Source organism: Pelmatolapia mariae, linkage group LG2, assembly GCF_036321145.2.
Source record: "Pelmatolapia mariae isolate MD_Pm_ZW linkage group LG2, Pm_UMD_F_2, whole genome shotgun sequence".
Taxonomy (NCBI): Eukaryota; Metazoa; Chordata; class Actinopteri; order Cichliformes; family Cichlidae; genus Pelmatolapia; species Pelmatolapia mariae.
The window spans coordinates 23753667-23780495 of NC_086228.1; the positions used below are offsets into that span (position 1 = coordinate 23753667).

At 42.9% G+C, this 26829-nt stretch overlaps 2 protein-coding genes across 4 annotated transcripts in view; one reads left to right on the top strand and one right to left on the bottom strand.

Moving 5' to 3' along the window:
• The window catches only part of mrpl11 (mitochondrial ribosomal protein L11), a 60393-nt gene extending 43141 nt beyond the window's left edge, over positions 1-17252 (top strand). Inside the window, exons 3-6 of the mRNA XM_063486191.1 lie at positions 46-141; positions 10659-10752; positions 11129-11288; positions 17035-17252. Coding sequence (XP_063342261.1) covers positions 46-141; positions 10659-10752; positions 11129-11288; positions 17035-17149 — 465 coding nt within the window. The 3' untranslated portion in view covers positions 17150-17252. The remainder of the gene's footprint in view (positions 1-45; positions 142-10658; positions 10753-11128; positions 11289-17034) is intronic.
• Positions 17253-20511: 3259 nt separating this feature from the next.
• On the bottom strand, positions 20512-26451 carry npas4a (neuronal PAS domain protein 4a). Of its 3 annotated transcripts, none has more exons than XM_063486220.1 (8): positions 25938-26451; positions 25325-25482; positions 25134-25236; positions 24733-25042; positions 24495-24604; positions 24198-24333; positions 22311-24076; positions 20512-22192 (listed from the first exon to the last, which is right to left on the bottom strand). In XM_063486220.1, the coding sequence occupies exons 1-8, from the start codon at positions 26110-26112 to the stop codon at positions 22164-22166; spliced, it is 2787 nt and encodes a 928-aa protein (XP_063342290.1). In that variant the 5' UTR covers positions 26113-26451; the 3' UTR covers positions 20512-22163. The 3 variants fall into 3 exon arrangements, with proteins under 3 accessions (XP_063342290.1, XP_063342282.1, XP_063342273.1); XM_063486212.1 differs by having other exon boundaries at positions 25325-25485; XM_063486203.1 differs by having other exon boundaries at positions 25325-25488.
• Positions 26452-26829: the final 378 nt, after the last annotated feature.

Sequence of the window (26829 nt, forward strand, 5' to 3'; positions counted from 1 at the left end):
CCATTCCCCCCCCCTCCCCCCCCTCCACCATTTTTCCCCATCCAGAAAGGAATCCCCATCGGACAGTTCTGCAAGGACTTCAATGAGAAAACCAAGGAGCTGAAGGAGGGCATCCCTCTCCCGATCAAGATCCATGTGAAGGTATGTCTGTGCAGCTCGCTGTGGGTTTGTCTAACCCCATCCCTGACCCATTACACATAGCACTTAGCGCCCCTCCCTACCACGATTGTGGCTAATTCCACGAGCTGCATAACATTATCGCAGCACTTCCATTATTCATACTCTACCAGCGAAGTAAGCCATTCCATTTGCATTCATTAATGAAGCAATACCCAGAGGAACCTGGAGTCAAGAAGCATTAAGTGCATGCAAGAGATGTGAATTACTCCAAAAAGAGGTGTTATGTTTGTAGTATTTATTTCACACAAGAACATATTTTTTTGACTTCCTCATACTTCCCTCCCACCTTTTGTGTGCTGTGTCCTTGCTGCTCTCTCAGTGTGTTGTGTAATGAGGTTCACAAGGAGGGAAAGCCTAATCCTTTCAGAGGCGTGAATTTATTTTGACATGCAATATCCAGCAACAGCTCTGCCATCACATCTGGAGCCCTGCTTCTGTCTATCAGTGCAGTGCCATCTGCTGGTGATTTGTAGCGTTGCAGTTCAAGCTGCACAGTGTGTGTGCATTCTGCGTGTAATGTTTAATGTGTGCGCATGCAACATGTGTCAGCCTCTGAGAGGATGTTTCTCTGCAGGCTTTCACCTCATCCTTGTCAGTAGGTTTAAGCACATCTTACAGTCCCTTTCATCTTACTTTAAAGGAACAAATTGACTTTTTCAGACATTCCACTTTTTCACTTTTCTTGCAGAGAGTCAGATGAGAAGATCGATACCACTGTCATGTCCGTGTGTGAAAGCCGGGAGGCAATTAGCTCAGTAAAAGGGCTGGAGGCAGGGGGGCAACAGCTATCCTGGCCTCGTCTGAAGTTAGAAAAAAGTGATGCTTCCATCATATTTCTTCAGACAAAAAGACCCAAAGCCTCAAAAAGCTATCGTACCAGCTCTTGGTCACAGCAGCTCTTTAAGCTTAACTCTGACATGCTGAGTTGCAGCTGTGGACGATGAGAATGTCATTAATTTTTCAGGTGTTTGAAGCCAGATATTGCACAAATTAAAGTCTTGACCTGAAGAAGTCAGAAGATTGTCCAAATTATTACAATTCATCCTGAGTGGGGCATGGATGTGAGGAAATACTTCTTCTTATAGTTGTTGAGATATTTAAATCTGGAACCACCACAGCTGTAGACTTGCATGAGTGAAACAGTAGTTTTGCAAGAGCTATGCAGCACACCCCCAGCAAACGCTGAAACAAAGTATTTAATCATTTGGGTAAGCTTGCTCGGGATAATGTGTATATGTTACAGAAATGCATGTCAGAACTTATTTATTTAACCAACGTTAACTGTGATGTATTTGACGGCAGAGAGCAAATGAGTCTCCAAAGGGTTTTGGGGTTTGTTTGTTTTTTGCATTTTTTCTGTTTTTTGAAGAGTCTTCTACACAGAACTCCTGATTATGAAGCAAGTAGTAAATGGATGAATAATTCCAGTCACATCTGAGAAGTCATTTGCTAATGCCATAGACTGTATCTAAAAGATGGGGGGGAAACCTCCAGGCCTGGAAGTGGAGCCAAACCTGTTTTCTTTCTAATGACCAGTCGGTCGCTAAACAGAGGTCAGATTATATGGAAGTCTTTCATTCAGTTTTTTTCCTATTAGGTTTTATAGTCTTAGTCAGTAGGTTAAAACATTATTAAACACAGCATGAGAATTCATTTTAAAAATAAGCCAATTTAGAATCTCCAGTTAACCTAAGATCAGGCATGTCTTCGGACTGTGGGAGGAAGCCGGATTATCCGGAGTGAACGCACACAGAAATGGGACGAGCATGCAAACCCACACAGAAAGGCCGCAGCCAGATACGGGAGTTAAACCAGGACCCTTTGAGGTTACGGGGCTAACCAACAAATCACCGTGCCACCACAGTGTAAGTTGAAGTTTTAAAATAACATTTTTACACTGGCTGCGTTGAAATGTCTTTCCAGCATGCTACCTATGGTAAACAAACACAATTATCTGAGATAGTGTGGTCTAAACGTCAAAATGTACCAATAAGTAACAGCCTAAGATTACTATATAATATTGTCGCATGGAAACACTATGACGGTCACTTCCCATCATTATAGAGTGACCAGGCAGCTGGTGTGGTATGTAAAATGTTTTAAGTAAATAACAAATAAACATTTTGAATTTTATTATTTCAATACAAGGAACGACAAAAAGTAACCAAAACCAAATCCTAGGACTGGTATTGGTTCATACATAAATGGTACTCAGCCCTATTCAAAAGGCTTTACAAACAACTGGGTGATGTCACAGTGTCTGCCACCATCTTTTATATACAGTCAATTGCTGGTTCAGTGACTGCTGCAAAATGTGTGTCGAGATTAGGGCCGCCACGATTAGTCGACTAGTCACGATTACGTCAACTATCAAAATCGTCGACGACTAATTTAATAGTCGATGTGTCGTTTGAAGCTTTGTAAGGAATCAGTAGTAGGATTTAAGAGTGTAATAACGGACTGAAACACAAGATGGCAGCACTGCATGTACAAGGATGCCAGCTGCCGTTAAACCCCGAAGAAGAAGAAGCAGTGTCCGGTATCGTAGCTGTGTCCAAATTCAGGAACCGCATCCTCCTCTGCTAGCATTTGTAGGCCAATTACGTTACAGCAACACGACGAAGACTGTCCAAATTCGAAGACTCCGACAAATGCGACCAACAAATGCGTCCTTCGTTTCCCCAGATTTTGAAGGATGGGTCGGGTGTATACTTCATGGCCCAACCTATCCCAGAATTCATAGCGTGGCCCAGCGCAGCCCTGCTCAGTTTCCAACAATGGCGGCAGCTAGTTGGTTTTAATATTAATCTTATTATTCTTTCTGGGTCACAAAATAAACGTTTAACATATTTTCAGGCGAGAATGTAGCTGTGTAAACTTGAAATATCTGCTCAGTTTATCAAGACACCACATATTTTCAAAAGCGCTCCGACGTTTTCGGATATGTCTGTTACCCACCAGCTCGATAGCTAGCCAGGGTTCAAGGCTCACTAGAGCCGGTGAGAACACCGGACTCCCGGCAAATCGTTTTCAAACCCACCGTCGTCTTTCGCTACTCAGGTTAAACATGATATATAAGTCACTTAGATAACTTAAAAATGTTATTGTTTGGCTTTTTTCAGTGTTTTATTTGTTCGTGAGTAAATCGGTTTGGCTGAGGTTAAAGTTATAGTTTTCACACAGCTGAATAAACGTCAAGCAGACAACTGATTATCAGAAGTGTGAGATGCTCGAGAATATACTCCGGTGTCCTGTTATATTTTAGATAGCAAGGAGCAGACGGCTGAGTTTATTAAACTCCACCGAAACAATTTGCAAATTTCATTAAAATTTAATGAACTATCATCTTGTCTTTATTTTTAGTTAGCACATACCTTAAACACTTAAAGCTGTAAGCTAATGATAGTTATATAAGAGCAGATGCTGCTGGTGCAATAAGCTGTATGTTTTACGTCCAATGGACGCATGATCTGATTAGTCGATCAAGCAAACAACATAAATCCTGTTAATTAATTAATTTTAGATGCTCAGACAGATTTTATTTGGGCAAAACCAGCAAATCTGATCATCTGACTCTATATTATCTATAAGCATATTCTCCAAAATGCTGAACTCCTTAAACGTCACTAACTGTTCCTTTGCTCCCGCCTCCTCTTTATTATCCATCTTTGAATTTTCTGCTTGCTCATTTTGCTCGTCAGAAAAATCCCCGAGCAGGTGTTTTCTCTTCAGAAACAACAGCAGCTAATTGAACTCTTACACCAAACAGCTTTTCCACAGAATAAATGATCTTCCTTCCATCGAAAGGTCATATCGTGCGAGATAACATGTCTCCGATGACAAATCACCTGCTCCGCGGTGTTTTCTCAGCTCAGCCTGCACTTTATTGTCTCATGTTTGTTTAAATTTTTATGTGACAGAAAATAGATGATGCAAAGTACTCTCCCAAGATGGTTTAATGATTGCATTGGATGTCATATTCTAGCTAATAAAAACCTCCAACCAGGGAATGAATCTGAATTTGGTGGGGGGGAAAAAGCAGGGTCAGAATGACTCAGTGAGGCTGAAGAAATTATTTTTGTTTTGGTCCTGGGGGGAGGACGGAGAGGGTGAGCACATGGGGCTCGGGAGCAGATGTGCAGCAGCACTCGGCTAAACACGCACACAGTAGACAGAAAAATGGAAACGCCTCATGCAGATGGCTTAGGTTACTTCAAAGTTAAGTGAGTCTAGTTCATGTAAAAAGCAGATGAAGTGCCACAAGGGATGTGAACGCTGTGGAAAATGATAAATAAACACAGAAATATCACCCGACACTGCGCTCCCCTCTGCTCTTTGTTTTGGTCAGTGGCCTTTTCTGTTCCGATTCAGCCTCATCGGTGTTATTTTCATGCCACAGTAGGCGGCTGTTCAGTGAAATAGCTCAGAAAAATCCACTGAACGGTACATGCTCAGCACCGAACAGCAGCAGACTGTCACTGTTAGCAAGTATCGGCTGAACATAGTGGAGCATTTAGTGGATGAAGAGTCACCTACTCCCCCAGAGGAGCTGGTGGAGCTAAACTAGAGCTAAAAAAAGATTCCCAATTCCTCAAATGGCCTGAAACATGTCTCCAAATCAATAAATATGCTTTGTATCTGCTGGATGTGTACATAAACAACCGAGGGACTCTGCACCCTCATACGGGAGCAACTTGTCAATCCCAAGGTAACCCTGCCCTAAATCGTGGCTGCCTTGTGATTATGGTAGAGATCATAAATTACAACCGTACATCTTAACTGCACTAAAAAAAGACTTGAAACTACACCTGGAGACCATAAACTCGCCAGGAAAATTTTTGCTGAGATCATAAAGCAAGTGAGAAGTAGGGTCATTTTCATTAAGGCTGCAGTGGAATAGTCCAAATAATCCCCTCCTATGTCTTCTTCTAATCACTTTTCCTCTGCCGTTGATGGAAAACTTCATGAAGTTAAAAAGGTGTGAAGGAGAAAGTTGGAGAATCCGACTGCTTAGTAATGAGACGGCAGATGTTGTTGACTTGAGTTGAGTCATTTAATCGGAAGGTCAGTGATTCAGTCTCCCTCCAGTCCGCATGTTGAAAGTCCGTGGGTGAGATACAGTATCAGAATGTGTCGGCACAGTACGAACACAGTGGATATCGACTTTGTAGTGTAAGAGTGGAAATCTAATCTATCGGAATACCAGTCTGTTAATCATCATCATCAAAAGCTTGTCCTCACACAATGTGTTTTTACTGTGTTGGTTCATGCAGGTCGCACAAATGAAAAGTAACCTGTGACTGAAGTCAGATTAATTTACGATAATCCGAAAGGCTGCAGAACAGCGACGCTTAAGCTGAAGACATAACTAATGCAGCCTGATTTATGGGAAAACTTTAATAGAACATTTTCTTAAAATATAAACTTGCATTCTTCACACAAGGCAGTAACTTCATACAAAGTTTTTATTACAGCTGCATCCAGCATCACAGTTCTCCTGAGAGTTTAACACTGCACTTGACGCAACAAATTTTATTGTGACCAGCTTGCGATCATTTCGCCTTTGAAATGGTTGCCTCGAAAACCAGATGCAACCACTCTCAAAGACTGCGATAAAACACCAGCAAGATTGGTTTGTGCCTGAATTGGGACAAACTGGCAATTTCATGCGGTGATTAACTGTGATAAATTGTCAAAAATTGCAAATGTGTTGCCATCTGCATACATAGAAATTCACCAGCCTCAGCAACTCCATCACAGACCCTGCAGGTCTGCGATTTAATGACACAGGCGCTCAGCAGTCGTGCTTATATGTGGAAATATGACCAATCGGCAACTCTTTGAGTCAAGTCCCCAACCGCAAGTCGTGCACATTGTTGCAGACTGATTCAGATTGATCACAGTGTGCTGGCAATGTGTTTACAAATTAGACGGCACTCTGTGTCATGATACAGAAACTGGGAACGCACAGATAATGCAGACGATGCAACACCGAACAGAGGGAGACAGAGACGATGAAGAGGAGAGATAACAGGTGGAAGCCACGGCTGAAAACTGTAGAAACAACAAGACTGAGGGATGTAAACAGAACACAAGATAAAGAGAACAACAATTACCAAAATTAAACAAGACACAACTGAACGAGGAACACGGGAGACAAAAATACAAAGACTAGAGGAACAAAATGGGAAAACTAAAGGGTTTTTACTAAGTAAACCTAAAGATTTCTGCAACTGAAGGCATGAAATAACAACTCCAAACAGAACTTGTGTAAGGCAATAAACAAGATATAGAAATACCAGAAAGCTAAATTCTAACAATGCAGAATATGAAACCCTAATTCAGAGATGAGCAGAAATACAAAGTGAGATTGAGGTTCTGTCCTATCAGGTGACCTGTGCGCTTGTCTTGTGATTGAAAGTGGTCAGCCACTTTCAAGGTTGAGGGTGTTACATGCTCGAGCTCTATGTAACTAGTTGGTCACGGCAGCTACTTGCAATCAGTGGCTGGATGTGAAAAAACATTAAATTTTTCTTCTTCCTAGTTGCAAGGAGGTTGCTGTCCTACTTTTATTCTAATGCAGCTGAGGCATTAAAAGGTTCACAGTGAACCAGCAGGTTATGGCATAAATTTTATCCATAACAGAAAAAGACAAAATAATAAGCTGCCTTGTTGATCGGTGCAGTAATTGACATCATAAACTTGAAAACAACTTATTTGAAATAAAGGTTCTCACAGTGGAATAAAGAAAATGTAAATTCTCCCAATCCACAGGGTAGGATTAATACTGTGAATTAATTCGCCCTTAAAACATGAAGCGCACTGCCTCCAGACCCCGAAGAAGATCGGCTAATATGCGATTATCTTTGCTTTACTCATGTGATAATAAAAGCTTTTTAACTTTTTGCAATTTAACGGGCCTTAAGTTGAATTCCCAGAAATGTCCTAATCTTGTGAGAAGTAGGACCAAGCTATGTTTTTATATTGCTGCGTTAAGACTTTCAGCAAACTCAGCAGTACAGGGAAACCAAATGACTCAAGACTGTGTTTGAAGATTATCCGCCATTTTCAATTATCTGAGTTAAGAAGGTTAATCTGTTTGTTCGTTCAAACCAATTAGACGAATGTCGTAATTCTCCGCCAGAGTTGCTCTCGTGATGCGTGGTGACGGCTTCAGAGCAGACTTTAAAGAATCGCGCTGGAAGGTAGAGCTGCTTCTGACATCTTACCTCAAAATCTAATTTCAAAATGAGTCGGAAAGAGTTTTCGAACTCAACGAGCTGCTGTGAATGTTAGCTCAGCTGCTGCAATTAGATTTAATTTGTGCTCCTCATGCATTAGCACGCATTCGGTTCACAGAGTCGTTTTCTGAAAAAATAATTAGATGGTGATGTTTGAAAAACCCAGGAGGCCGTTTCAAAAACCTCCCCTATTATTCTGCATGAAAATGTTCAGTCCAGTGCATGAAAATACATTTTTTAACCAGTTTCTTGCTCCTCACAATGATTATGTCAGGTCACAATCACCGGCCACTTTATCAGGTAGACCTATTCAATTGCTCGTTAACATAAATATCTAATCAGTCAGTCAGGGAGCAGCGAGTCAAGATGACCTCGTTTAAGTTCAAACTGAGCATTAGAAAATGAAGAGAGGTGAATTACGTGACTTTCAGTGTGGCATGGTTGCTGTTGCCAGACAGGCTGTGTGAGTGTTTTAGAAACTGCCGTTCTGCTGGGATTTTCACACTCCTGTCTGTAGGGTTTACAGATAATGGTCTGAAAAGAGAAAATATCCAGTGAGAAGCAGCAGTCTGGGTAAAAATGCCTTGTTGATGCTAGAAGTCAAGAGTAAAATGGACAGGCTGCTTCAAGTTGGTAGGAAGGCAACAGCAGCTCAAATAATCAATCATTACAACCAAGCAGTGATGGGAATAACGGCGTTGGGAATAACGGCGTTACAAGTAACGGCGTTACTTTTTTCAGTAACGAGTAATCTAACTAATTACTATTCCTATCGTTACAACGCCGTTACAGTTACTAACAAGGAAACGCGGTCCGTTACTATTTTTCAACAAACAGACGGTTGAAGCTGTGTTCAGCTTACCGCATCTTATATCAGCTGCAGGAAGTAGCTGTAAGTAATCTGGACGCTACAGCTTTAAGCAGCTGCGCGCTCCCGCGGACGGCAATCACGATCACTGTCTAGCACAACACCTGGAGCTCAGGGGGCAAAACAATCGCAGGAGTGCTGCTGTTTGACTGAGGAAGAATAAAGTAGTCGTGGTAAGTCAATCACATGACCACTTAAAGACAAAGCAACAAGGTGATATATACCAGTTTATAAATTGTGTTGATAGGCCACGTAAAACCAGAGTCGTGATAAACAAGATATACGCGGCGTTTTTACCTCAATAGTTTTGCCACGTTAGCGTTATGCTAACGTAACGTCTCTCTCTGTTTGCCAAGCACTCTCTGCTTATGAGCAAAAAACCAAAACAAAACAGGGGAAGTTTTAGGAGTGACAGCGAGAGAGAGAGAGAGAGTTGTGAGATGTGAGAGATTTGTGACGTTTAGCGTGTTTGGAGTGTGTAGTTAATGTGTTGTCTTGTGTAGTTAGTGTGTAGTGTTGTGGATAGTTTTGTGTTGTGCCTCAGAACAATGAGGTGACTGCTGTCTCCAGGTAGAAAAAGGAGTGATACACCTGCTGCTGTCAGACCTGCAGGTATCAGGCTGTGATGTTCTCCTTTATAGTGGACAGACATTATGTTTTTGGAGTGGCACAAATAATTTGTGGCATCTTATTGAAGAACAGCTGATTGTTCTGTAAATAGTTTGAAATGGTTATTTAAAAAATCAAGATAAATGGATGCAAATAAATTTGTTTGCAAAACTTGTGCATAGGATTTTAAAATTGACAATTAATATTTGCATTTGAAGTTATGAAATATCATTCATTAAACATGTTTATGGTTGTTACAGTAAAAATATAACTTTTTCTACTCTGATTTTATGGTTTTTGTCTGATTTTAGATCAATTCTGGTTATACAATTTGTCAAAATGAAAACATGACTGTAAATTCAGACACGTGATGTTGTGCTAAAAAGAATGATACCAAACAAGGCAAAGCAAATCGTTTTTAAAGGTAAAATGTAGAGGGAAAATCAAGAGTAGTAAAAAAAATGGCCAATTATACTCTGGACCCCAGAGGGTTAAACGTTCTTTGTTTTTTTAAAGTAACGCAATAGTTACTTTTCCAAGTAATTAATTACTTTTAGAATATTGTAACTCAGTTACTAACTCAGTTACTTTTTTGAAGAAGTAACTAGTAACTATAATTGAATTACTTTTTCAAAGTAACTTGCCCAACACTGCAACCAAGGTATGCAGAAGAGCATCTCTGAATGCACAAGAAGTGGAACCTCGAAGCAGATGAGCAGACCTCACTGGGTGGCACTCCTGTCAGCTAAGAACAGGAAACAAACTACAGTTCAAACAGACTCACCAAAATTGGAGAATTGAAGAAAAAATGTTGCCCGTGATGTGACGAGTCTCGATTTCTGCTTTAACATTCAGATGTAAACGTCAGAAGCTGGTGCAAACAACATGAAATTGTCGATCTGTCCTGCCTTGTAGCAGTTTGGGGTGATCTTTCCATACCCCACTTTAGGTCCATTAGTAACAAACAGCACAGCCTGCCTAAATATTGTTTCTGACCATCTGTCCATCCCTTAATGACCAGTGCACCAATCTTCTGATGGTTGCTTCCAGCATGATAACCCATCATGCCACAAAATTCAAATCATCTCAAACTGGTGTCATGAACATGATAATGGCTTCACTGTACTCAAATGGCCTCCACAGTCACCATGGCATGGAGATTAGAAGATAGAAGATTCACATCATGTCAGCATGGACCAAAATTCTGAATGAAGGCAGTTCTGAAGGCTAAACGGGTCCACTGGGTACTAGCAAGGTGTACCTAATAAATTGACCAGTGAATGTATCTGACACGCCACAGCAGAAACTGTCATGACCCTCATTGTAGACATTGGGTTGTTTCAATGTCTTGTAATGTCATCACCCTGCCAACATTCAAGTTTGTGAATGTGATAATTCAAAAACAAGGATGTAGTAGCTTCAAATTGATACCGTAGCTGTATCTACTAAATACAGAATGTGATAACTCAAGAATGAGGTGACATAGGATTTTGGTGCCAGTATTTTTATTTTTTCCAGGGGGATGAAAACACACTGGTGTTAATTTTGGGGAAATAATAATTAGGATCTCTGTTAAACACTGTCCCATCTACTTTGGTTGTGCTAAAGCACAAGCAATACTGGCAATAGGGTCAAGATCAGGATGTTAAAATCTTAGTTACAATAATATTTATACATTCTGCAAAATCTCATGTATTCACACTCTCAAGGGTTTCATGGGTGTTAATATTAATTCCTCTGTCTCTCTTCTTCACTCTCAGCCTGACAGAACGTATGACCTGACGATCGGCCAGCCCACGGTGTCTTACTTCCTCAAACAAGCGGCAGGAATTGCAAAAGGAGCTGGAAAGACAGGTGAGAGGTCTTGCCTCAGTCATGTATCTGCTCTTACTAAAGTTTTCACCTGCTGAGCGCATCCTGTTATGGACACATGTCTCTTCATGGACTCGGATTTGAGCTTTGCTGTGATTGATGTTAAATTCATGACATATGGGGAAACGCTGTGGCAGAGGTGGGAAGTGGCAAACATGGTGTGTTAGGGAAAGAGAATTATGGATTTTCACGTTTTATGCTTCAAGCTACCTTCAGCTGACTCCTGCAACGCCGACACACTCACCTGTGCACACAGATTTCCAACTCGCTTTGCCCTCCTTCAACCTTTCTTGATACATGTAGTGAATTTTTTATTGTTTTATTCATGCTTCGCCCTCTGTTTTGTGTGTGCGTCAAGGTCACGAGACGGCGGGGATGGTGTCCGTCAGAGCAGTGTATGAAATCGCACAGGTGAAAGCTCAGGACGAGTGCTTCAAAATGAGGAACGCCTCCCTTGAGACGGTTGTGAAAAGCATCGTCGGCTCAGCTCGCTCCCTGGGCATTAAGGTTGTCAACGAGTAAGTCCCGATTCTGTACTTGGTGTACTTCTAATCTCATTTTATTGAGCTATCGGGAAGTACCAATCGAATGTTTCAGTGTAATGAAAGAATCCCAACAAGTGTTAGGCTGAACAAGAGTGAGGGTACCAGATGGAGAAAAGCAGGCAGGGGAATTTAAGTCTTCATCCGAGCTTTTCAGTTCTGGGAATTCAACTGCCCACAGTTTGCTGTGAGGTGAAAAACTTCTGAAAACATACGAAGAAAAGCTGTTGACATAGCAGGATGAAATGCATCCAGAGTACTGATCCTTTCTTGCTAGATTGCTCCAATCTTCCTCCTGTTAGGATCCAGTGCAAACCCACTGATGCATGGCAAGCTGAACGCAGGATAATGTAGAAGGGAATTAAAAAGATCAGCAGTTTTTCAACAACACCGAATCTAGGTTTTTCAGACAGGATCAGACTGATATCCTTATCCTGATTTCATTTCATTTATTTATTTATTTTTGCCGTAAACAGACACAGAACAGTGAACAAACAAGAGTGTGCCAGATGGTAATACATACAGAGTATTGACATTATGAAAACAGAAAATAACCAAAATATATAAAAAGGACTCGGTACCCTGTTGGGCTGAGAAATAAGTAAAGCTCATTGCTTGTGAGAGGTAATATATCAAGAACAGGCCCCCACATCCTATTAAATCTACCCCGAGTATTTGGTTTACACACAGGTAGTTCTTCTATTTGTATAACAAATAACATCTCCAGTGTGCAAAGGTGGGTGGAGAAGAAAAGAATCAGTTTATTGGCAACCAGCATTCACAGATGCAGAGCAATCTGGATATGAAAGTTAAAAGGTTTCTACAGAGCATCCAGAAATTTCCAGTATGTTGTTGGGTTTAATGTCTTTGGACAGGGCGGATGACAAACACTGGAAAATTTCTATCCAATACTCGCATAACGTCAGGCAGAACCAAGGAAGATGTGCGAGGATCCCCTCAGTGAGGCGACATTGGTCACACTGTGAGGACACAGATGGAAAAGATGGAAAGCTGGGTTTTGTTTCAGAGTAATACAACCTGTGCATCACCCTGCACTAAATCAATCTGTAGCTCACATTAACTTATGAATAAAGAACATTGCCTTTTCCCAAAACAGTTGTGTGTTTGTGACCTTGGCCCAGTATAAAAGCTGAAGAGACAGCAGTGGAAAAGCAATCAGCATCTGAAATCAGGTGTTTGCAACCTGGAGAGAACAGGAAACACTGTTTCATAAGTAGGAAATGTTTCCTTACCACAGTGTCCAAATTGAAGAAAAGTCTGCGTTCCTTCTAAACGTTACTTTTTTAGACAGTTTTGCCTTTATTGGATAGTGAAGATCAAAAAGGAAGGTGGGAGAAAGAGCGGGGGGATACATGCAGCCAAGGGTCGAGGGCTGGACTCAAACCCGGCTGCTGTAATACAGCCAAGGGGCATGTGGTCGCCTACTCACCCAGTGAGCTAAACTCGTGCTCAACCTTCAGTCTTTCTAATGACCCAAAGGGGATGATTCATCTGTTTGGAGAAACTAATTTAGATTACATAGCAGGCTATGAGAAAATAACCCTATTGCTTTTTGGGATGGAGGTTTGTTTGTTTTTTTTGTTAGCATGCACGTTATAAAAGACAACAGCAGCCAACACGACAGTCCAACAGCCAGTCAAACATTGTAACATATTGCGGTATAGAGAAATGCAGAAATGTGCAGTTAAGCAGGATTTCAGCATTTCAGCAACGTCATGCTGTCTTGTAAGACAAACCAAGCTGCTACAATAACACAATCAAAGACCCAATGAAACTGTTTTCCTTCCAATTTGAAGTTCATTCTTGTCGCCACATTGTCAGACTCTAACAAAATGGCCTCGGCATCCGTTCACTTATCACGGTAGATATTCATCAGTCCCCTCAGTCGACCGCCACTCATCATACTCCTGAGATTCAAACAACTGAAGCAGCGCTCAGTGCTGGCAGTAGATGTGGACAGAGGTCACTAATGGAAGCCTCCATGGTTCAGACTCCACATCATAACACTATCAGCGGTAACTTTTGCAGACTCTGAGCATAATCCTAACGGCTTAATACAGTTTGTTTTCCAAAAACCCAGAGAACGAAAAGTTCTTTCTGAGCTGCTTGTTTGCCTTCTAACACCCAGAACACATGAAGTCCAACATTATATGCAGTTACATTAAGACCAGACAACGTTCGCACATGTTTGCATCCCAACATTTGTGAAAAGATGCAGCTAAATATATAAACCCAGAGAGAGGTTCTGATTTTGTTAAAATTGTGTTTATGAGATGATTAAAAAAAATAACTGTGCACTCACAGGATACTCCAAACTTGATTTTATAGCTTAGTACATTAATGCAAGAAATTTATCGTTTTAATCAAGAGTTTGAATTTTTATTTAATGCTCCATGTAATTTAAAGTCCCCTTGTGGAGGAAAACAGACGATGAAGTGAAATGTGCTCTGCCGCTCGCTTACCTGGTGATTGACAGGTTGCTGCTGGATGAGTGTGCCGTTTCCTCGGGTTCTCAGTTAGATCCATCCCTCACGTTTGACGTCTGGATTCATAAAAACAAAGATGCTCAGCTCAAGGCTTCAGAACCAGTGTTCAAACACCAGTGGGTAACGTCAAGGTGGATATCATTTTATAGAGTCTGTGGATGCTGTAAATGTGGCCACTGGATGTCAGACTGACTCTGTCAGACACACAGAGACAGCAGACATTGTGGACATCGTTTGCAGTGGCTCCAAACAGCCACCGTAGGGTTTTTTTTGGAGTGCTTTTGATTGGCTATTAGACATACTGAAACCCAACACCTGAGACCTTCTTGCAGTACGACGTGAGTCATTGCACGGACCTGTAAAAGCCCCTAGTCCTTTAATAATGAGTATCGAGCTAATGCAGCTGCACAGTGCACAATTAGGCTTCATTAAGACAAATTAGAAAAGAATTGTGCCGAAACAGCCTGCTAATATGCTAAAATGTTAAAAACTGTAAATCATGCAGGGTTCCAGGGTTATCATTTGAATAATTAACACTGTTATACAATATCTACAACCAGTGTATCACATCACACCTGGCATTCAGTACTGAACTATGATCTTTTAGTCTGAATGTTTGTGACTGACGTGATTTGGCTGCTGCTACGATGAAAAAGTGTTTGCCCCCTTTTTGGTTTCTTAGGTTTTTGCATATTTGTCCCAATAACATGTTTCAGATCATCAAACTAATTGTAATATTAGACAAAGATAACCTGAGTAAATACAAAATGCATTTTTTAAATGATGATTGCTAAATCTAAACCTACCTGGTGTGAAAAAAAATCTTTCGTCTTTGCTAACTCATTAGTTAATTGTGATTAACCACATTTTTTTGAAAACTGGGTTTACTTTCACCTGCCTCACTCAGGCCTGATTACTGCCAGATCTTTTTAATAAAGAAATCACTTAAATAGAACCTGTCTGACAAAGTGAAGGAGGCTAAAAAATCTCAAAAAGAAACGCATCATGTCACAGTTTAAAGAAACTCAAGCAAAGTCATTGACGCCTGTCAGTCTGGAAAGGGGTACAAAGTCATTTCTAAGGTCTTGATACTCCAGTGAACCACAGTGTGAGATCCATTATCCACAAATGAAAAAACCCTGGAACAGTTCTGAACCTTCACAGGAGCAGTGACCTACCAAAATTACTCCAGGAGATCACAAAAGAACCCAGAACAACATCTAAAGAACTGCTGGCCCAAATTGCCTCAGTTCAGGTCAGAGTTCATGATTCAACAATAAGGAAGAGACTTGACTTCCATGGGAGAGTTCCAAGGAGAAAACCACTGCTGACCAAAAAAGAACACAAAGGCTCATTATTGCCAAAAAGCATTCTCATGATCCCAAAGACTTTTGGGAAATTATTCCTTTCTCAAAAGTTAAACTTTGAAGATTTGTTACATTTGGCATAAAACTGAGTTCACGAAAAGAACTTCATACCAACAGTCATGGTGGTCGTAGTGTAATGGTATGGGGCTGCTTTGCTGCTTCACGACCTGGAATTCTTGTTGTAAATTCCAGAAATGTGAATTCTGCAAAAAATCTTCAAGGAGAATGTGCAGGCATTACACGGTTACACAGCAGGACACTAATCTGAAACCCATCAGCAAGTTATTGCCTCTGGATGGCAATAACATAAAATGACTTAGGGCCTAGCCAAAGTCTGGACTTAAATCCAACTGAGTTGCTTTAGTATGAGCTTAAACACACCGGCCATGCCCAATAACCCTCCAGTGTGGCTGAATTAAAACAATTCCGGAAAGAAGAGTGACCCATTGTAGGACATCACTAACACTTGATGGCAGTTCTTGCTACCAAGGGCGGCACAACCAGTTATTGGGTTGTACCACCCAAGCTGTCTTCTCGCTCATGGAAGTAAAGAGTCGATGTTAAAAGGCAATGTGAATTTTATTGCTGTAAACTACATGGTTAGGGCGGTAGTAGTTCATTTTTAAGCACAAAGGTGTTTCCATAGTGAAAAATGTGAAACCCAAATGTTTGAGTGAAAAAAGAGGCACAATCCGGTGTGATAGTCAATTACATTTTGTTTTCTGTTTAAATTCTAATTACAAATTCACCGCGTAAGGAAAACAAATTGCGTTAGTAGTTTACAGTACAAAGAGAAACATGTTAAAACGCTCAGTTTTTGCTCCAGGTGTTAAAGGGTTAACTTGCAAATTGGGTTCTGAGTGTGTATTATGATTACGCTATGAAAGCAAAATATGCTCAAAGTTAGTATGCATACCAGAAACCCTTGATTTTCCAATGTGCTCTTAATGGGCTCACCCACAATGTAGTTCGCAGAGGCGGCGGAGGAGCTGCCCACAGCTGCGGGGGAAAAAAAAAGAGAAGTGTGGACGGTCATTAAAAAGCTCCACAAACAAGCCTGAAAACACAAAATAACTAGTAAACCTTTGGAGAGAAGTGATTTGTTTCCTGTGTGGGATGAAAGTTTGATTCCAAGGCTGCAGAGGTTTCTGTTAGAATAAAACTGCTAAACGTGTTTATTTTTCCATATACTGACTGCAAACGCAGCATGCCGAAGCACGGCATGTAGTTTATAGTGACTGTAGAAATAGTATATAGTGCCAAATCAGAGAAAAAATGGGATGTTATGAGTTTGTACGTGTTGCTTTGGATTGCTTTTAGACGAAGCGCCACAAACCTGTTCGCTTTGCATTTCGTCCTATCCTTCAAGATCTTTATCATTTATGACGTGCACAGCATTTCATGTTTTTTTTTTTTTTTTTTTATCACGTAGTTTAGTATTCAGACTCTATCATCTACTTCTGCCGCTTCCATTTCTACTTCAGCTAATAGTGCTGTATTTTTCCCAGAATCAGTTTCTCCCCCTTGCTTAGAACCTAACTTGTCTCGTGGCTGCAGTGCATTTTGATTTATTGGGAGTACTGTCAGTGAAGAAATTGGTATCTCTGCCTTTTTGTAGAATGAAATTTTCCCTGGATGGGTTGCTGAACACTGCTGCATTGTGGTGAGCCCCGAGAGAAGTCGGTGCTCTTTCATTCAGGGGACTGAAAACAAAAAGGGGTTTGGAGTTAATGTTGCAGATAGCTGAAGGATTTCTCCTGTCAAGTTTAAAAAATAAGGGTGTATCTCTGTCCTCATCTCCAATCTTCCTTTTCTCTCTCTCTCTCTCTTCCTCGTCCTCCTCTCCAGTCTATCAGCTGATGAGTACAAAGTCTTCCTGGAGCAGCGAGAGGAGAAGTTGAAAGCGGACGCTGCGGCAGCAGCAGCCGCTGCCGCCGAAGCTTTAGCGGGCAAGAAGAAATGAAGTCCTGTAACATCCCTGCATTTCTCTTTATATTCATTTTATACATTCATGCAAAAACACTGTTAATGTGTGTGTGTCTGAACTTAATAAACACAACGTGTTACACGACACCCTTTCCTTGTCTTTCTGATATTAAGACTTCCCTTTAATGGCATACGGCTTAATTTAAGCGTTTACATCGCCTACATTTCGGCAACAACACCCACTTAGATTTTCAAAATATTTACGAGCCCGCGTGATTAATTTCCTTCCAGCTCAGCTAATGAAAATGTAATTTCTCTGTCATGGAAGGATTTGTATATTCAGTCTCTTTGATGTTATTATCTATTATTAACACTTCTGGAGGCAGTTTGGGTATTTGACAGGTTGTGCATATGGTTTCCTGCGCATTTCACATTTTTTGCTATCTATCAGGGATCTGAGGGGTTCAGCACATTAATTATTGCACAAATCACAGGGACCTCGGGCGGTGAGAGAATTATTGACTTTCAGACGAATCTTATCGTTCTTCAAACTTCTGATGTTCAAATTAATGACTTTTAACTACTTAAATTTTGTTTAAATGTGTTTGGTCTGCCAGTGCTGACACAGCTCGTTAGGTGTAACTGTCAGTCAAATAATTTGAGTAAAAATTATAATTATTCAGCTCGTAAAATATGAGGAATACTTTCGTTTATCTGTACATATTTGTCAACTACTGTGTTGTTGAACTGCTCATGGAACATAACAAGCAATTTAAAGTTATGACCTTTTACTTTGACTCTTTTTTCTTTTTTTTTTTGCTGATTTATGTTTAAAAACCCTAAATTATTATTTTACTTCATCCTCATTTTTATTCTATCAAATCAAGATAAACTAGCATAACTCTCAGGAATCTCTAGGGTTTACAGAGTGTGGTCTGAAAAACTGAAAATATTAAGTGAGCAGCAGTTCTCTGGTTGAAAATGCCTCCTTGATGCCAGAGGTCAGACTGCTTCTAACTGATAAGAAGGGGACAGAAGCTTAAATAACTGCTCACTACAACCAAGTTATGTCGCCTCTTAGAATGCACGACGTGCTGAACCTTGAAGCAGATGGGCCTCAGCAGCAGAAGACCACACCGGGCACCACTTCAGTCAGATGCGAACAGGACACTGAGGCTACAATTTGGATGGCCTCACCAAAACTTGGACAAAAGAAGACTGAAAAAAACGTTGCCTGATCTGATGAGTCTGCTGTCACGTTCAGATGGTGGGATCAGAATTTGGCAAAAACAGAATGAAAGCCTTGCATCATCCTGCCGTCCTCCCTCACATCAACGGTTCTGGCTGCTGGTGGTGTAATCGTGCGGAGGATATTTTCTTGCCTCACTTTGGACCCCTTAATACTGAGTGGCGTTAGCACTAACAGCCTACCTGAGTATTGTTCCTGAACCTTTATGACCACAGGAGTACACTGTAGCTGTATTTGGAGACTAGCAATTGTTTTTGTTTTTTTTCAAATGTCATTATTTCATGTTTTTTGATGGTGGTCTGCACTATACCGTGTGATCAAAAGCAAAAAATTAACATAATTAAAAGAATTACTAGGTATATTCTCAGGTAGAAATAAACATAATGGTTACTTGCAGAAATGATCAACAGTTGCAATCATTGGCTGTTGCTAGAAGAGGAGTAATTGCTTGTTTATGTATTTTTTTTTTTTTTTTTTATACGTGAATTTTGCACACACTGATCACTGATGAGGTGATAATAATTAGAGCAACTCCTTATCATGCAATGCTGAATGTTTCTAATTGGGTTCTGGGATTAATATTGATATTATTTTAACAAATAACCACATTTCTCCAAAAAGCCCTCCACTGAGGCTGAGACCTCCCTCTGCTCTGCTACGGTGACTCTGAAAATATCTCCACCAAGAACCAGTGGAGATAATGTGGATCTAGATTCCTAACTTCCCAGGTCGGCCCCCAATCTAATATATGATGAACTAGGCTGATCGGTGGAGGCCCCACCCTCCAACCCACAACAGCCTATTGCTGGCAGTCCCAAACACCACAGACGCCCCCAGGTGACATCTCTCTTTGCTCAACGTGATAATAATAACGAGTTTTTAATGTTGTGGCTCATCAGTGTATATCACAAAGATATTGGTATCCAAGTATACTCTTTAATCTGTGATAATGCAATAATGAGACCACCCTTATCATCCAGTTTCACATTAGCTGTGTCTATACTCCAGGTTAAACAGTGTAGATTGGATCTTAGTTGCACCTGGAATTTGATTTGGTTAATTTAGCTTGAAATATAAAACAGTTCTCTCCTCATTAGCTCTTTTCTCGCATGGCTTCATCCACAGCGTATACTGTACTACACAGCATGCTCCTCTTGTTGCAGTGCTTGTCTTTGCCAGGAGATAGCAGCAGTTAGCTTTGCTGTACTCCCTCCACTCACCTCCATCAGCAACACTGCAGCAGGTACTAGTGGAACAAAATGTTCACTTGCAGAGAAAGGGTGGATGTTTAAGCCTGTGCTTCAACGTGTACATTAAAGGCTTATTTTTTTCTGCTTTGTGGCACTGATAGTGAGACCTGAAAGGAAAAAAAAGATGAATATCCATCCATCTATATTCACTTATATAAATAATCATATATGTATTATGATTTAAAGAAAGCAGCAAATGGATGTTTGCATGTTTGTTATTTTTCAGTTTTGTCATATCTGGTTATGTCCATTTTTTCCACTGTGTGACAGTTTGTCCCATATCCCTCTGTACTGTACCTCTAATTTTAGCCTCTGCTCACTCCTTCTTTGTCTCCCCTCTCTCTCCAGCCCTCCCCTCTCTGATCCTTCAGAATAGAGGCTGAGAATAGATGGGAGGCTGTTTCAGTCAGAGCACTTGAGCAGGAATGCCTATATATGGAGTCTTACACCACTCCAAGCGCTGACAGAGTCGCAGGTACATCAGTGAATGTGGGCTACTGTGATTTATAAAGAGGGGTGGCGGGGGGGTCATATGCCTACTATTATGTGTGTGTGCGTGTGCATCATCATAAGTGGGAGGCCAACCGTGTGTGCCAGCATGCATTGCAAAAACCTCGATGCCAAGTGTGTGCGTCAGTGTGAGTCAGATAGTGTCTCATTCTGTCTCGTCATGTGTGTGCGTCAGTGCTGTTGCTGAGCGAAACTCGCTCCAGGGGAAGAAATGGAGGAGAGCGAAAGGGGGGAGGGAGGAGAAGAGGCAGGGATGGTGGGATGATGATGGTGATGATGATGATGATGATGTGGCTGAGGGAGGAACAGGGGGGCTTGACTATGACGACACAAGTGCATCAGCAGCATTAAGTGCACTTTATTATAAATGCATTTGTATGACAACCAAATACACTTATAAGCATCACAATAGAACACTGGTCCACAATGTCCATTCTGCAGTAAGTAAGATGTTTAGAATATATTCCATCTTATGCAATAAAAATCTTTTTCTTATATGTACAGACCAATAACTGTTTCATACAAATGTACAAATGTGTACAACCTTTCTGAAAAGAACATATGCCTACATCCACAGACATAATGCATATGCATTAACATCTTTTTTGTTTTCAAATATCACACATACAATTAAATAATTTTACACATGTATAGTAACTTAGCCTTTAATAGCTAGAACGTAGGAATCAATCCTTTACTTGACCGTAGACAACTCTACGTGAGCATGTCGACACCATGGGAATTGTACCATTCTCAACCCGTGTCGCTTGGTAACTGAATAGAAATAGCACCCCGTCCGTATTTTTATTTTTTAAAACAAAACTTTTGTATTCTAACCCCTCTCAAAAAAGAAGAATCGCTCATTCACATAGTCAATTGTGCCTCACTGCACCGCGCTCCAGTGGAGCAACGATGCAACTGTCCATGTTGAATGGACATGATAAAGAGTTCAGAGTTCAGCAGGTCAGGGCCATTTCAGGCACACAGGAGCCGCTATAAGCTGCCAGCATTTCAAATATTGATGCTGCAAGAATATCCAGCCGACTGCCATCAGGCCAGGAAGGACCTGAAGAGCCCACATTCAGAGTCTAATGTACAGTACAAAGTAGCAGTGGATTTGTGGCATGATCAGAGCCCCGGCAAACTTCCAGACAATCTCTTGTTTGGTGTTGCATCTCATAAAGCAATGGGACACCGGCAACAATACTGAGATCTTCACATGCCAGGATCTCCTCACATGTTTTCTTTTTTTTTTTCCTTTTTTTTTTTTCTTGTTTGCACATCACATTGATACACAAGATTTTAGATGGAGAGATAAATATGAAATGTTAAAGGTCTGAAGTCGCAAACTCAAAGCTCAAAGTATCTCAGGTTTTGTTGAATATGGTTGGAGATTTGTTGGTTGTGAGGAACAGCTGTCTTCCAGGTTTGAAGACTGGAAAGAAGATTTCAGACAAGAAATCTTTCTTGTTTTTGGTGAACTGACAGTGTTCATCCTAAAGGATTTAAAGAAATTGTAAACATTTGACTTTCAATACGTTTGAGGTTTGGGTTTGCGTTGCTGCATGTCAGGCAAAAGTGCTATAGATCATCTGTCCTTTGAAATAACAAGAAATGTATTGTTCTGGGGTTTTTTTCATTTTTTGTTCACAACAGATTTTTCACTACGAGTGAATACAAATGCGCATCTGGAAGTTAAACAGCGCTTCAGAGAGGTGTCTCTGCCTGATCATATCTGAAGCTCATGTAACAGAGAAGCTTGAGACACCACGTGGACTCAGAACCCAGTCAGTTATGGGTCCACGTAGTTTTGCACCATCATGTTGAAAATCGCACCAGTTTTGTTGTAGTATACAGATAAATGACTGAACAAAAATATAAAGCCAATCTTTGTTCTTCGGAGACATGTAGGAGTTAAAGTCCTTAAGTTGTATATACATTATGTATATTTATACACTTAAATATTTTTTACTTTTCAGTAAAAGGATCTCCACAAAATATGACAATATGCCATACTTAATGAAGTAAGTCACAGACTTATTTTAGAACGGAGGAACACTTCCACTCCCATCTGAAAGACAGAAAAGAGAGAAAGACACAATCAGTGGGGCATTTTCATTTGTGTTTTGTCTTATTAAACAAATCTGAGATTTTACAAAAGAGAGCAAACGAGAGGGAAAGCTTCTTACCTTTGTGGAAGCACTGTGGCGATGGATGACATTGGAGTTGATACAACTCAGGTTGTTGCCCTAAGCCAGGGGCGATCGAGGCACCTGCCCCAAACATGGGTTCCAGGACGGCCAGTTCCTCCAGGAGGGACTGAGTGCAAGACACGGCGGGCGTCGGCGAGGCGATGGGCGTGGAGGTGGTGGGGCTGGGGGAGGCAGTGAGGATAAGGGGAGGGGAAGCTGGGATGGAGGAGCAAGAGGACACAGGAGATGACACCACCTCGATCTCCATTGCTTCCTCCGCTAGCCCCTCCCCTTCCGCCTTCACCCCGGCCTCAGCAGCCACAGTCGCCCCGCACCCAGCCATGGAGTTACATTGCGCCGATTGGACGCTACAGACGTGGCCCACTCCCTCAAACTGGGAGGGTTGGCGCCAACATACTGGGGTTTGAGGAGATGTTGGGCTCGAGGGATTGGGCATAGGGGAGGTCAAGGGGGAAGAGAGGCCAGGTGACTGGGAAGGAGCAAATTCATCTTGGAGGAGGGTTTCTAGGATGCTCTCTTCAAACAGAGAATCATCATCGTCGAGGAAGATAGGGATATCCAGACCTCTCCATGCTTTGATGGGATAAAACTCTTTCAGCATGTGGACTGAATCAGCAGTTTCAATGGCTGGAGACAGGAAGGGGGAGGGAGGGGAGGAGGATGGTGATACAGAGGGAGGAGACAGTTTTGACAAGAGTGGATCCAGGTAGAATCCCTCTGCCAGAGAGCTGATGTGTTGAGCTAGAAGGGATATTTCCGCCCTTTCCTTCTCCCTCTCAAGGGAGAAAAAGGAGAGGCAAGGCTGTTTACCAGGTGATGCCTCAGGAGTCAGGAGGCCATCGGGGGGGCACTGGAGGGGCCCCAGTGGTACATCTACATACAATGGACCCCGTACCTCAGGAAGGGTCATCACTGTGCAGTCCCCATCTCCGGGGCTGTCAGGTGTTGGGGGCAATTTCTCATACAGGGAGACACTGCAGGGCTCGATGGGGAAGAGGAGTTCAGTAGATGGGGTAGGTAGTGCAAGAGGAAGTTTGGTAGAGAGGGTGGTGGGAGGAGCAGGGCTGGAGGCAGTAGTTGGCGGAGCTGTGGAGGATGCCGAGGGGGCCAAGGAGGTGGTGGCAGTGGCAGTCGTAGCGGAGGGGGGAGGAGTAGTGGTGCCTGTGGGGTCGAAGCTGAAGAGGGGTTCGCCAAAAGGAAAGCTAGCCCCACCCACCTGGGGGGTGTAGGGGGGTGTGCACACAAACTCTTTAGTCTGCTGAGCTTGTGAGGTGGGCACAGGGGGGAGAGGCAGGGGGAGAACTGGCAGTGGAGGGTCGAGCTGGAAGGAAGGTGGCAGGAGAATGTTCTGGGTTAAAAAGTCTAAGTCTGCTACTGTTTCAACAGTGACTGGAGTGGGTGAGGAAGCAGCTGATGGGGTTTCGGTGGGATGCTGCTGAAAGAAGCTTTCCTCCTCCAGTGAGGAGATACTGGAGCGAGGGTCACCCTCCAGCTGCATGGCCTCGGCAGCAGAGCTCCCTGGTTCATCAGAGGAGCCCACACTGCAGCCAGCAGTGCTGAAGTCAAAGGACTGGCCGGACAGGCCGCTGCTGCCAGGAGTGAACACCTGGTCTGGGCTGGAAAGTGTTTCTGGTGACTGGAGACTCAGGCTCTCCTGCTGAGACGTCCCAGCACTCAGGACCAGGGTCAGCTGTGTCTGCTCTGAGCTGAGCTGCTGGCGCACTGACCAAGCTTCAGAGTCACTGAGAGATAAAAGGAAAACAGAGGAGAACCGAGGAGTTAGGTTGGCGGGATTTGATCACATTTACCAACTTTTTTGATCTCAAAATTGATGAGTGGTGTTTGGTTTGGTTTAGTAAATACCTGATGATGTAGTTGTTGCTGCTGATGGGGATTTCACCAGGCTGCAGTTGAAGAACCATGTAAAGCCAAACCCACGACTGGTCCTGAGCCTGCACGCGCACCACCATTTCAGCTCTGCCCTCTCCTCCTTCCCTCACTGTTGAAAAAGAGTGGCAGCACAAGTTGGCGTTAGTTTGTAATCCTATTAATCATCATAGTGTTTTTCAGTGTGTAGATGTGCCACAGCGTGCCAAAAGTGTGTAAGTGTGTGGGCATGTTTGGTTGTAACTGGTAAGTATGTGTGAAGAGTACACTTACATAGGCTACGGTGCTGAGCAGAGGCATGTGACAGATCCTGTGGGTGGAGGAGGCTGTACCAGGAGCGGGAGCTTAAAGCTGTCACATCAAAGCCAAGATAGGCGCTCACACTGCAGGCGGGGAGAGTGGGTGGCGATGTGTTAGCGGGATAATGTTTCACCACTTTATCTCATAAACATATTCCAGTTCACATTAAAGCAACAGGTGGGAGACGGAATGCTATTTTGTGGGAACTCACCTGTCCTGAGCTGCCTGCAGCCTCATGTCCCGGCCATGCTGGGAGTGGAAACAGGCCAGGAATAAATTGGAATCGGCCAGGGGAGGTGTGGAGGTCGATTCCCTCTCTGCCCCGGGGCTGGAACGGGTCGGGTGTGGCTCCAGAGGAGAGCAGAAACACACCCAGACGGGGTTGGAGGTCCAGTAAGACCCGGCGGCAGGAGAAGTAGAGGGGGGAGAAAGGCAGCGAGCTCGGATCAGAACCAGTTTGTTTCCGGCACTCTGCCTCCGCACGGACTTGGAGGTGTTGAAGCGACAGCGGAAGAGACGGTCTGAAGGGGAAATGAGAGCTTTATTAAGCATCACGTTTGGTTGTCAGTCTGTGTTAGGTAGAGGGAAAAAAAGATTAAACATTTATCTTACCGGTCTCGAGTGATGTAGTCGCTGACAGGTTTGTCCTCATGATAAAGTGGTCTGAGGCGTCGATGATATCATACACACTGTCTCCCTGTGCCACAAGATCCACCTGAGAAAGAAACACACAGCCACGTTAGTTACGAATCCCAAACTCGGGATTGCTGAACTGCTAAGGCACTGACCGTGTGTAGACTCACCATGGAGTGTCCGAGGTGCTCGGAGACGCTCTCTGACAGGTACAGAAGCTTCCCTTCTCCGGTCAGCAGCATCAAAAAGCCCGGCAGCGCCTGCATCAACTCCGACAGTTCGTGAAAAGACAGAAACCCCGCGCCCTCCTCGAGACTGACACCAGCTCCTGCTTCTGGAGAAAAGGGGAAGATGAGAAGGGAGGGAAGAAAAAACAGGGGATGATATTTGTTAATGTAGCTAATAAGAAAGAAAGAACACAATGTGACTGATCTCCGCATAGTAAACGCAGATGCCGCAGCGTGTTTCAGCACCACGGAGAGCGCCGCGGCAGCACTCAGGATGCTGAGGCATTTCAGCACCACGGACAGCGACAAAGTGCCGTTTAAACGCTGTTATCAACCTTAGTTACGATTATTTACGTTAAATCAGTGAGTCGCGGATTCACAGTTTACCCTCCAAATCCCATTTATATAAACACAAAAGCTCCTCGATACCACCGAAACACTTGTTGATTCCGCCACTGTGAGAGATGCAGTCAGTCTATGCAGCAGAACATGAGATTCATCAACAGGTCGATTTTATGTATATAGATAAATGTATTTTTGAAAAAATCATTCTTACCTTGAGTGAAGTAGACGGATTTTCTGGTGTACATGCAGGCCAGTGACATGATGTGCAGGTACGAGAGACGCGCTTTATCTGCATCAGATATGGGCAACAAGTCCTTCAGGTTCCGGATCTCGGCGTTGATCTGGTCCCGTCGAGCCTTGGATGCTCCCTTGGTTGAGCGGTACATTGTGGCTGCTTTGCTGCGGTGAAATATCGAAATTCCTCCTGATATAACTTGGAGAGTTTGTGAGCGGAGTGTTGCTGTTTGAGGTCGTGCCTCGGCGGATCCCTGTCTCCGAGATCTCTTAAGAGACAGTTGGCAAAAGTGGAAAAGCTCTCAGGTGTGTGATCGGACTTTCATCTCAGCTGTTTTCTTTTCCAGAGCAAGGTTTAAAACCTTCTCCCGTCCAGTCCTTGTCAGCTGTAGCTCCGCCGCAGCGTCCAGCTCGGGTGCTGGCCGTGCTGCTGGATGTCTGTCCCTCCTTTCGGAGAATCGGCGGCTATAGTAGCCGTCTCTTGCACAGAAGTCCGGAACCCGTAAATCTGGTTGAGGGACTCTGCTCGCCGGTCACTTATATAGCTTGGGACTCCGTCGGAGCAGGGGGGCTCCCAACGCACCAACACCGACGTAAAACGGAGGGAGGGGGGTGGAGAAGAAAGGAGGGGGCTATGGGGGGGGATAGATATGTCTCATATCTGTGTTAGCATTGGTGAAACTCCCCCTCCCTCTCCCGTGCCCTCTCCTCTCGGTGACTCTTCCTCGACGTCAGCTCTTCCCTCTACTCGGTGATGACGTAGGGCTGAAATCGGGAGCTCCGGCGACGCAAAAAGCCCGATTTGGACAAAACCGAGTATGGGGCGGAGCAAGCGTAAAACGTAAACGGAGTCACCGGACTCCGGTGTA

Bases quoted from the DNA above. Each gene is read 5' to 3' on its own strand.
- npas4a (XM_063486203.1), bottom strand. From the start codon at position 26,112: ATGTACCGCTCAACCAAGGGAGCATCCAAGGCTCGACGGGACCAGATC. The intron at 25,237-25,324 runs GTGAGTCTACAC...TTTCTTTCTCAG, and splicing joins AGCACCTCGGACACTCCATG to GTGGATCTTGTGGCACAGGG. The intron at 24,334-24,494 runs GTAAGTGTACTC...CTTTTTCAACAG, and splicing joins TGCTCAGCACCGTAGCCTAT to TGAGGGAAGGAGGAGAGGGC.